Raw genomic sequence first — 11968 nt, forward strand, 5'->3', positions numbered from 1 at the left:
ATGCTTTGAGATGACAAATTTGGGTCTAATGTCATGCTTTCTTAATATTGAGATTTTTTTATAAGTCTGTAATTAGTCCCTCTTTTACATTGCATATATTGATGTTTGGCCTTTATTTTATTTGAATTTTACACTAATTTATTTGTATATTGTGCAATTTAACATAAAAAGGCCATAACTAGGTTTAAGATGTGTTTTGGACCCAAATTGGTTGAAAAAATGGAGCTTTGCAGTAGTTAGCAGGCTCAAATCCTATTATCAAACACGAGAGTGCTTCGAGCTCATGCACAGTCGTGCTTAGACCTTGCATGACCATGTTCATCTGCGACAAACCCAATTAAAGAGATACCATAGGCATCTTGTTTGACATCTTGTCTTTTGCTCTTTGATATAACTTTCATCTTATCTCTCTTGCATGGGATCATTGACATACTCTTAGTAGAACTTGGAGCTTTGAGCGACCGTACTTGAAGACCAGAAAATCATCTATTTTTAGTTTACTTTTCTTTATGGCTTTGTTTACGATTTTTTTAGTTCTTTTCTTTAGCATGAACAACTAAGTTCATAGCTAGGGTTATAAGAACTATTGTCATGAATTTATGAGATTTTAAAGTTTGAATCTATATTTAGTTTCTGTTCGTGATTAACTTTTACCCTATTGCGCATAGTTATAATCTTACTTAATTATATTGTCAGACGACCGTACCTCAATTGGTTAATAGATTTTTATGATAAAACGAGACAAAGGATTAGGTGGACTAAACCAATCTTTTTCTTCCAATTGTAATTAAATTAACAAATTCATAGGTACTTTATACTTTTTTTAATTGATGCCTTCCATGATTATTGGGGATATTAATTTAGAGAAAATAATATTAGTATTACATGATCATTGGGTATTAATAGTATTTGTATGAATAATTAGTGATCATAAGTAAATCAAATTTAGACTTAAATAGAAACATAACATAAAAGATTGAATGAGAAAACTCATATGCCATAGGTTCCTCTCCTATAAATTTAATCAAGACGTGTGTTATGTTATTTGTTTTTATTCGTAATTAATTTTATAATTAAATTCTGGTTCTTTCTTAATTTTACATTTTTTAGGCTCAAACAATTAAATTAAGCAATTCCTAGTAATTGGAAATCAATCTTTGTAGGACGATATTTTGAGAACTTATTTTAGAATCTTTTATTATTTCTTGACAGGTACCTGTGCCCTCTGAACATTGTTTAACATGATGATGAAATTTTCATATTTCAAAAGAAGTATGTTGCATACATTTTAAAGAAATTCAAGATAGAAAATTCAAAGTCAATCTCTACACCTGTTGAAGAAAAGTTGAAGTTGAAAAGAGATAGTGATGGAAAAAGGGCTGATTCAACATACTACAAGAGTTTGATTAGAAATCTCAAATATTTGACTGCTATTAGACCAGAAATTGTGTTTAAAGTTGGATTATTTAATAGATTCATGGAAGAGTCACATGCATATCATTTGTAGGGTGCAAAAAAAAATTCTAAGATACATTAAAGGTACTTTGACTGAGGAAATTTTTTATACTAATAGTAATTATGTAAAACTTGTAGGATACATAAATAGTGAGTAGGAGATATAGAAATAAGAAAAAACACGTCTAGATATGCATTTCATCTTGACACTAGGGTAGTATCATGGTACTCAAAGAAACAACTAACAATTATACTCTCAATAGCTGAGGTAAAATATATAGCTGTAACAAGTTGTATTACACATACAAGAATGGGAAAAATGCTTGATACGATGCACAAGAAGCAAGACATCTCCATAATAATATTTTGTGATAACAAGTTTGCAATTACACTTTACCAAAATTCAAATTTTCATGGGTGGTCCAAGCATATTGATATTAGATTTCACAATATCTAAGAACTAGTAGCCGAGAAAGAAGTGAATATTAATTATTGTTCCACTAAAGAACACATTGCAGATATTTTTATAAAGCTGTTGAAAGTTAAGTTAAGTTATTTTATAAGTTGAAGATAATGCTTGAAATAATCCAAGTTTAAGGGAGGATGTTAAAAAATAAACTTGGCAATTGGTACTACAAGTTGTTAATTTAACAAATTAATGACTCAGTGTTAAAGTTGTTTCTATATTATTTTAGTTGAATAACCATTCAATGTCAGCTATAAAATATTAAAAATAGTAAGTAGTTGTTAAGTCAAATTTATTAGCTTTTTCTATTGTTTATTAGGTGTAATTGTGTCATATTTTGCCTATAAAAAACTTACGGATGTATGTATCACTCAAATAATAAAGTTGTGAGTTGATAAATAAAAATTAAAAAACAAAACTCATTGTGTGAATTTTTTTTCGTGAGCACGTTAGAATTATATTTTCACATATAACAGTATTTATACATGACAACTTTGTGTAAGTTTTTAAAAAAAAAATACAAATGATGTAATTTAGAAAGGAAATTAATATAATTCACACAAATTATATACATTGTTTATAAGATCTTTTTTCTTTTTACACTGTTCTATCATATTATATGTTTTATTTATTTGTCTTCTTTCCTTATCTCAATTATAAAATTGCTTATACAAAATTTGCAAGAACAATGTTTCCTATTGTGTAAGTCGTAAGCAAGAGCTTGTTGCATGCATATGCACAAGCATATTCTCCGGATAAACTCATCCTGCTGATTTACTATCTTTTAATCGAAAATACAGCGAATGATAGTAATATACTTTATATGATTTTCAAACAGCTACTTTGGTAAGTTAAATACATATTTTTTAAAATCAACTAATGGAAAAAGGCATGCAAAATTAATATATATATATTTGAAATATTGTATTATTAATATGTTTTAAGAAATATTAATGCTGGGGATATTGTTGACGTCATGTACTTGCTAATTAGTAGATGGTTCATCTAATCAGAGTTAAGATAAGGCCATTGAAGAGTTAACTTAATTACAAATCTAAAAGACAACGTCGCTTGCAACTTGCGGCAGGGCATCAATATTTGAACAAAGATGCGAATTGCGTCAAAGCTACGCGCAAAGATGGTGGAGAGAAAAAAAAGCATTCTTTTTTTATTACTTTTATTTTTTTAGTTTTTATTCATTCTTGTATAATTCTTTTCAAAACCTTCGCAAATCTTTTTATATAATCTTTTATGACTCAAATGTAAGGAGTTTATTTCTTAAGAAAATTTCGTTACATATATATTTTTTAAAAAAATCTATTTTTATACTTAATAAAACTAACAAATTTAAAAATATTAATTTACTGACGACATAATCTTTCTAACTTATTAATTGAAAAATATTAAAATTTATGAGAGTTAGGGTCGAATGTATCCATAATTCAAACAGGATATCAAATTCAGACGGCGTTAAAGTGGTTAGCTAAGATATAATAACGACCAATCCATAACGCACGCAAATGCAATTGGGTAGCAAAACAAATTAAAGTAGGGGGGACCCACAGACACCACCCCTTTTTCTTTTCCACTGACAATTAAGGTAAGATTAAGGTCGGCAAAATTAATTACTGAATATAAAAATTACAAAGATATGATATTAAAAATTGTTACTAACGATTTATAATAAAATATATGATTTTGAATTTTAATAAATAAATAAATTTTATTTAAAAATAGTAATTGATTAATTTTTTATATATATTTTTATCATTTAAAAACATTTTCAACAAGAGTATCACGTTCATGAATCGATCTAGATCCATGGGACGAGGCATGACTGCAGCCAGCACGCATCGGCATCATTGGATTCATAGCACATGAAATCTCTCTCTCGGTCCTGCTACTTAGTTTCGTTTTGATTCATCATGATGTTTCAAATTCAGTACTTTTTTTTTTTAATTGTTTCTTCAATTGAAATTTTAATTAAAAAGAAAGTGTAAAACATGTTGTGGCTTGGTGATGACTGAGACCCGTACGTCTCAGTGTGAATCTATAGGTGCGATATCTTATCTTATCACCATTAAAAAGCAAACCTCCTTCATCGTTTGTCATGTCATGTGACAGATCAAGCAGACACCACATGCGCTACGCCCGTACAGTGCAGGACAGCTGTTTTCGTTTTTTTTTTTTTCTGTTTCATATATTTTTCTCTTTTCTATGTCAATTTTTAATATATACTAAAGCACATGCATATACATAAATTGTCAGACTTCAAACACATAATTTTCTCAACGTCATATAGAAAAATAGGAGCCTACTCAATTAATGTTTGTCTTCTACTTACGGAGTTAAACTAATAGTTTGATCGTAACATTAAATAGTTAATATAAGTGATACATATTTAATTATTTTTAAGATTTTAGATTCTGGTGCTGCTTTATACAAAAAAAAAAATCACTAAAAATTTGTCTAACTATATTGTTGATAATTTTTACTTAAGTGTAATTGGTTTTTTAATTAAATACGCGGGATCTATATAATTTAATACATAACACCACCTTAAACCATGATTATTTCTTCTCTACCTCTCTACGATAATTAATACACGACTTAGGTCTACAGTATTACAACTTATAATTTGTTTTTTTGATACTGTTCATCTTATTATATAGATAAGAATTATTGTAAAATTATGATCGAGAGGTAAAGTTATCCTTGTGAAAATTAGATTCCTGAGAAGGTAAAGAAAGCATTGGTGCTATAATGGTAACGACGTTTCCACGTAGCTTGTGTTTTCTCCAGTTCTTTTTCACGGAACAGGGTAGGTCATCTGTTATGTCAAAGGATACAGCAAGTTGCCATCTCTTAGAAAAATAGAGAATTTTATTGAGGTATTTAATGCTTAAATTTTATTATTGAAGGATAGTTTGATAATTTTATGAAACTATGACAGCTTTAACAGATGAAAATATGATATTATTTTTACGTGGCTACGTGATTCTTTGACCAAAGGTTCATCATAAAAAATTAGAACATGTAATAGTAACCACAAGATATATCCCATGGCGTCACATATTTAAAAAATTAGAAACTGCGTTTGTCACATAACCTTTCCAATATGATCTGAAATTGGGTCATGAATTTCGTTCATGCAGCGAGGGCGATAATGTTCAACCATAGTTTTAAAAATACCAGGACACGCAAAAAACACGTGTCGTCTCTAATTGTGTTGCTTCCCGTAAAAAGCAATAAAACCATTCTTTTCTCCATCGTTTTTAAGCAATTGCATGAATTGATTGTGCCAAAAGAATGGTTTCCCCTCAGAGCAACATCGGTTCCCTATTTCTGAGTTCTAAAGTTTCAGCATTTTTCCAGAAGAGGGCAACAAAATATACCACAATTATGTAATGCATTTGTGTGGGGTCTCTCGTTCACGACGCCTTCAATTGGAACCCGGAAGCAAATTGGGCCAAAATTCAGCTGACTCATTACGATTTGACTGGAATTAGTGTATGGATAATACCCCTTTTTCTCTTTTAGGGTTTTCAAATCTATTCATTATATTGGATTTCTAATTAATTACCTTGGACCTACTGATTCATCCATAGTCACATTGTATATATTTGGCTGGGAAGAAAAATTTATTAACATAATGAGTATAATTTATAACAGAGTAGAGGTTATGTCTTTATATTTTTATTATAGTAATATACAATTTCATTTTGAATATGATATTAGTTTATTAAATATAAATGTTATCACAAATTTAAAACTTTCATGTTATTTTATTAGTTTTTCGTAAACGTATGAATGGCGATTAATCAGATTGGATTAGGCTTATACTAAATGAATTCAGATTATTTTTTTTCAATTTTCAAATATGAGTTTAATTTATTTGCTCAATTATTTTTGAAGGTTGATCCGAACTCGAATTTTTTTTTTTTGAGGTCTGACTTTTTAAAGAATGGATTATTGGTTTATATGATAAATATTTAATCTTTCTCAAATTAATTTTTATGTTCAAGTCCTATAAATAATAAAAAATGATTTAAAAAGTTAATTAGTCCTGCTATATATTTTTTTTGTGAAATTTTTTTTTTTGTAGTTTATGTTTTTTTTTTTTAAAAAAAGCCTCATTTGTTTAGTTAAAATATGGAACTCTTTATTTTTTTCGTTTTAAATGAAAAATAAAATGCTTTTTAGTAAAAAGAATGTTTTTAAATTATAATTAAATGATTTCTGAATCTAAAAAAGATAACTTCATTATTCATAGAATAAACGAATCCATTTGGTTACTGTTAAAAATAATTCTCACATTATTTATTAAATAAACTTATTCTAATAAAAACACATGCCTAAAATTAATTTTGGCGTTTATTACAACCATGTTCAACAAGTAAAAAATAATTATAATCAACTTTAAAATAAATAAATTCTAAAAGAACTTTGAACAAATATTAGAAAAGTATTTTTTTAAAGTATCAAAGACATTTTATAAACAACTCATTTTGTTGTATTATATATTATGTAGTATAATTTTTGAACCATGAAATATCAAGTGGAGAAGATATATAATGTTCAAAAATCAAACTGGTACGGTCTATGATCCAAAAGATCTGGACCCCACACAGTACGACTGCAATTTGCCCTTTTTATATTCTTTCTTCCGTTTAATTTGAAAAAAAAAATCTCCACGGTTCCCGTCCTGTTGTGGCTACAGTGCTTGCACTCGCCTTCAACGTCAAGTTGAAGGAGAAAGAAAACGAGTTAACAGGTTGCTATAAATATAACCCAAATGGGTCCCTGAATTCTATGTCTTAGTCCCTAAATAAAGTTTGATTGTTCAAGTCATGGGCACCTTTTTCACTCCTTCTACTGTTTCAACCACCAGCAAATGGCTCGGCTTCGTCACCGCCGTTTGGATCCAATGCATCTCCGGCAACAACTACACTTTTTCAAACTACTCCGACGCTGTCAAATCCCTCATGCATCTCACTCAGGTCCAACTCAATAACCTATCCGTCGCTAAAGATGTCGGAAAAGCCTTCGGTCTTCTCGCCGGCCTCGCCTCCGATCGCTTCCCAACCTGGGTCATTCTTCTCATTGGCTCCGTCGAGGGTCTCATCGGCTACGGCGCTCAGTGGCTCGTCGTTAGCCAGAGAATCAAGCCGCTTCCCTATTGGCAGGTAATTAAACTAATTAATCAACCTAATAGCTATTGTTTTCGTTAATTTTTTTAAATCAATTATAAATGATTATACGGTGAATACAGATGTGCGTGTTTCTGTGCATGGGAGGGAATAGCACAACGTGGATGAATACTGCGGTTTTGGTGACTTCCATAAGAAACTTTAGAAGCAACAGGGGTCCTGTTTCGGGCATTCTCAAGGGTTTTGTGGGGTTGAGCACTGCCATTTTCACTAACCTCTGTTCTGCTCTTTTCGCCGACGACCCTGCCTCCTTCCTCGTCATGCTCGCTATCATTCCCTTCGCCGTTTGTCTCACCGGTGTCTTTTTCCTCCGAGAGGTTCCTCCTTCTGAAGACACACATGAGACTAAGTACTTCGGCGTTTTCAACGCCATCGCCGTCGTCGTCGCGCTTTACTTGTTGGCTTATGGGTTCATTCCCAGCCCTAACACGTTGGTGTCTCGAGTGTTCGTCGCCGTTTTGCTGATTCTGTTGGTCTCGCCGCTGGGGGTCCCGGTGTACTCGTACTTGAAGGAGCGGTTTCGAGCGGGAAATGACGTTGAGGAGCAGCGGGTGAACGAACCGTTGATTCAAAGCAAGGAGAAGGGGAGTGAAAGCGTGGCGGTGGTGGAGGAAGTGGTGGTGGTGGTAAAGAGGGTACCGGTGGTGGGGGAGGAGCACACGATAATGGAGGCGTTGAGGAGCGTTGACTTTTGGATCTTGTTTGTGTCTTTTCTTTGCGGGGTTGGAACGGGTTTGGCCGTGATGAACAATATGGGTCAAATCGGGTTGGCGCTTGGTTACAGTGATGTTTCGCTCTTTGTGTCGTTTACGAGTATTTGGGGGTTTTTCGGACGGATCATATCGGGTTCTGTTTCGGAGCTATCCATCAAGTAAGTCCTTTTTCCTCCAGCTATGTTAATTGACTTCTCTATTCCAAGTTCCGACTAGTCCTGCTTTTTCTTTTTTCTTTTTGCTGAATATTCAAACTACGATTTTTATGAAAGCAATTCCCACTAACCTCTTTCGTGAAAGCAATTATCAGACATCTTTCATGCTATTTGGTTGCATTTACATGATGAATATACGGTCATATAAAATTAATTCAGTCTTTCTAGGATTTAGAGATATTTTAATAAATGATTCAGCTAAATGTTTTTTAATAAAATTTCTTACACGTGAAATATCTGTAAGTTTGATTGTGAATTAGGGATTTCACCAAAAAATAGTTTGAGCTGTTAGCAGATTCAGACTGATTTACGAACTCTACAAGCTTGAGCTGATAAACAAAAAAAAAAAATGATAGTTTTACACCCTCTAAATAAGGAAAAAAGACGTAACAAATGACAAAGATAAAAGAAAAATGCAGTAAACAAAGTGATAATAAATTAAAATACAACTGCTGTAAGAAAATGTATTTGATTTGGCTCACCGTTAACAATTTTTTTAAACAATAAACATCATATCATTTAATTTTAGGCAATGTGTTTAATGTGTACATAAAAAATAATAAATTATATATAATGTTAGAAACGATCGTAATTTTTTATTGTTCAAGTTGCAACATGATTATATTTTATAAATCAATATTTGTTTTGAAGTATTCTGAATACGCCAAATCGCCAATCAACTCGGTCTATTATTATATGATTTTAAAAAATATATATATTTCCTTTTTCATTTGTCTTTTTGTTTTTCTTATACCTTTCAAATGAATTTCATTGAAGTATGAAAATATTCTACCCACTTGACTTAGTGCGATTCCATTCAAATGTGATCAAGTTGGTTTAGTTGAGGATATTAAGAAAAGGGTTAATGAAAAAAGGAACGGAATTAATTTACTATTTTATTTTTTCCTTTTTTAAACAAACAGCATAAAACATAAATATTTAAACAAAGTATCAGAATAACGATTTTTTAATTTAGAATATAATTTTGATATATTATTATATTGTTCTTTCAGAACACATTTTTATATCAATTAATGAGCTTAAATGATGTTAAACTTTATCTGAGATGTCTAAATAAATTGTTGGGCAGTAGCATACTTTTTTGGTTATTGCGCCCAAAAGAAACAAAGCGTAGCAATCAACCGGGGATAGTGACACACCACATAATTAATCAATTAGATGATAAGATTTTTTATATTGACGTCTTCAAAATTAAATTCTTTTTTTTATTATCTTTTCAATGGTAGATTTCGATCTCAATGTTATAGTACTGGAACGTTGCTTTTTGGTCGTAACTGATAAGTACATGTTTGCGTTTGACTTCACTTGAACATGATTTGTCAATTGTAGTAAGATTCACATTGTCATGTTTTAAAGATGTGCCCATTTATGTTTTGTTGTCTACTTTAGTACTCGAATTTGCGATGCCAATTCTTTATTATATATCCTCAACTCTGTATTCTGTTATGGGAATTGGAGTTAAATGCATGTTATCCGAAATGGAAATATATTAGATGGGTGTTAGATTCTCCTATTGTGTTTGGTCCTGTGTAGAAAGACAATAAACTATCAAACTACAACTATCGTTGGTTCATAAAAGTTTGAAGTGTGTATGTTTTTTTGTTTGTAACAGGAAAGCAGCAACACCTAGACCTCTTTGGATGGCAGCATCTCAGCTTCTGATGGCTGTGGGTTACATACTCATGGCCTTGGCTATGCCCGGTTCCCTTTACGTTGGGTCTATTTTAGTTGGCATATGTTATGGAGTGAGGCTTGCTATTACAGTGCCAACAGCCTCTGAGTTGTTTGGACTCAAATACTATGGTCTCATCTATAATATTCTCATCCTTAACCTTCCACTGGGGTCTTTCCTCTTTTCTGGGTTGCTTGCGGGCATATTGTATGACATGGAAGCAACTACAATAGAGGGAGGGGGCAACACCTGCGTTGGAGGTCATTGTTATAGGCTAGTCTTCATAGTCATGACAGGAGCGTGCATTGTTGGGTTCTTCTTAGACATTCTTTTGTCATTTAGAACCAAGAACATTTACAAGAAGATTTCCATGAGCAAGAAATCCAAGGAAATCCTTAGGGACATCAAATAGCCAATGAGCCGGAATGGGGCACACAAGATGGCATAACAATCTTGGGATTGATGAACTCTATGCTCAATGATATCCCAATGTCAATTCATTTTATTTTTCTGAATAAAAGTAGACCATTTATTTCAATTCCATTTTGATTCATTAGCATTCTGTTGGAAGGAATATTAGTGAGATGAAGTTCTTTTTGTTCCACTTGTAGGAAGTGTATTTAGTGTTGTGCGGGTTTTTTGGTAGAAAAATATTATGCACTTTGTTTGATGATTTTGTGTGGTGGTATTGGATGTTTTCTCGTGTTCTTCAAAGTCGGTGTCGTTTGGTAGTTAGCGAAAGTCATTAGTTTCCAGATCCAAATTGGGATAGTGGCAATCTAAGGTTGTAATCCTTAGCATTGTTGTACTAGATGTTGTGTTGTATTGTGTTGACACCATGTTCAATGAAGGAGGAAGCTTATGCCCTATCTGAATTGTTTTTTCTTTTTTTTTACTTTCACTTGAACAATGATTTGAGAATCAAAATTACACTAAAATAAAATTTAAATTTTGGCAAACAAGATATGTATTGTTGTGCTTATTTTGTAAATGAAGTTTTTACAGTCATCAATTATGTCACTTCTTACTCAGAGATTAATTGATAAACATCACATTATTATTTATTTTATTTTCAGTAATTGTGCCCTTTGCAAACTTTTATCCAAAAAATGTTCATAAATGGAATCCATTTGCAATCTTCCTGTTACATTGTGAAGCTATTAACCAATTCATAACATGTAATTAAAAGATTTCTTTTCACTTCTTGGGAGTTAAAAAAGAATTAAGAAAAAATGACCCAACACATAATGAAAGTAATCAACTTGGGTATGTATATGTTAGGTGATTGAATTTTTATATAAAAAATTTTCCGTTGCCGGGACTTGAACCCGGGTCTCTCGGGTGAGAGCCGAGTATCCTAACCACCTAGACTACAACGGATTTGTTGAATGGGTGAAAGTTTATTTAATTTAACACAAATTAATGGCCAAACTAACAAGAATGCATGGTAATTATTTCTCAGAAGTGAATTTGCTGTGAGTTGGGTTTCTAATTTGTGTACTCTTCTGTTAATTTGTGTACACAGTCCAGCTTAACGAATAGCTTTCAATATATTTGATTTTGAAATGATAGAGACATCAGTGCAGAGGTAGCTAGCCAATCAGTGTAGCCATTTATGAAGTAGCAATGGGTTTGTCAGCAGTGCCGTACTTCATTTTGTTCTATGAGCAGAGACTTGGTCATTTTCTGCATTTCTTTGAGACAGCATATAAACTAGAACCCATTATTAGCAACCATGTTCGCGAATGACTTCAGTGTCTTAGAAACTACACTGTTAATTTCTATTTGTAAATTCTTGTCTTAATAATTTCTTTTTCTTGCTTTCGCGCATGGAGAATGTAATAAAGATTTTTGTTGGATACGATAGATGGGAAGTTAGAATCAATTGTACTCCACGACCCGTTTAACAATGGCAAATGAAGGACCCGCATACTTAGCATATATACCTTTCCATTACGCATCCATTATTTCAAGTAGATTGTGAAAGGTGTAAAAATACAGGTAGAAAGTAAAGAGTATTATCCAAGTTTGTGAGTTACAATTTCTTTCTAACTCTAGTAGCCCCCGAAATTTTGGCAAAAGAAAAAGGTTTAAGAAACTAAGCAGGCACCATTGACGCAAGCGTAGCTCCAGTAAAGGACAAATACAACCACGAATTCTCGGCTTACATCATGTGAGGTATTCAAATACTGAAGTTCTAAATTTACTATATACTG

The 11968-nt window shown here is 32.0% G+C and overlaps 1 protein-coding gene and 1 non-coding gene across 2 annotated transcripts; one reads left to right on the forward strand and one right to left on the reverse strand.

The window, feature by feature from the left end:
* The first annotated feature begins 6700 nt into the window (after positions 1-6700).
* Positions 6701-10618, forward strand: LOC113864809 (protein NUCLEAR FUSION DEFECTIVE 4-like). Its single transcript, XM_027498945.1, has 3 exons — positions 6701-7107; positions 7194-8002; positions 9693-10618. The coding sequence occupies exons 1-3, from the start codon at positions 6772-6774 to the stop codon at positions 10162-10164; spliced, it is 1617 nt and encodes a 538-aa protein (XP_027354746.1). The 5' UTR covers positions 6701-6771; the 3' UTR covers positions 10165-10618.
* A 441-nt stretch (positions 10619-11059) lies between these two features.
* Positions 11060-11132, reverse strand: TRNAE-CUC. Its single transcript has one exon. It is a non-coding gene; the product is annotated as a tRNA-Glu (tRNA).
* Positions 11133-11968: the final 836 nt, after the last annotated feature.

This window comes from Abrus precatorius, unplaced genomic scaffold, assembly GCF_003935025.1.
Source record: "Abrus precatorius isolate BTA unplaced genomic scaffold, Abrus_2018 Scaffold4, whole genome shotgun sequence".
In the NCBI taxonomy this organism is placed as follows: Eukaryota; Viridiplantae; Streptophyta; class Magnoliopsida; order Fabales; family Fabaceae; genus Abrus; species Abrus precatorius.

Excerpts from the sequence above, each read along its gene's own strand:
- LOC113864809 (XM_027498945.1), top strand. The coding sequence starts at position 6,772 with ATGGGCACCTTTTTCACTCCTTCTACTGTTTCAACCACCAGCAAATGG. Across the intron at positions 7,108-7,193 it reads AGCCGCTTCCCTATTGGCAG|ATGTGCGTGTTTCTGTGCAT; the intron begins GTAATTAAACTA and ends CGGTGAATACAG. Across the intron at positions 8,003-9,692 it reads GTTTCGGAGCTATCCATCAA|GAAAGCAGCAACACCTAGAC; the intron begins GTAAGTCCTTTT and ends TGTTTGTAACAG.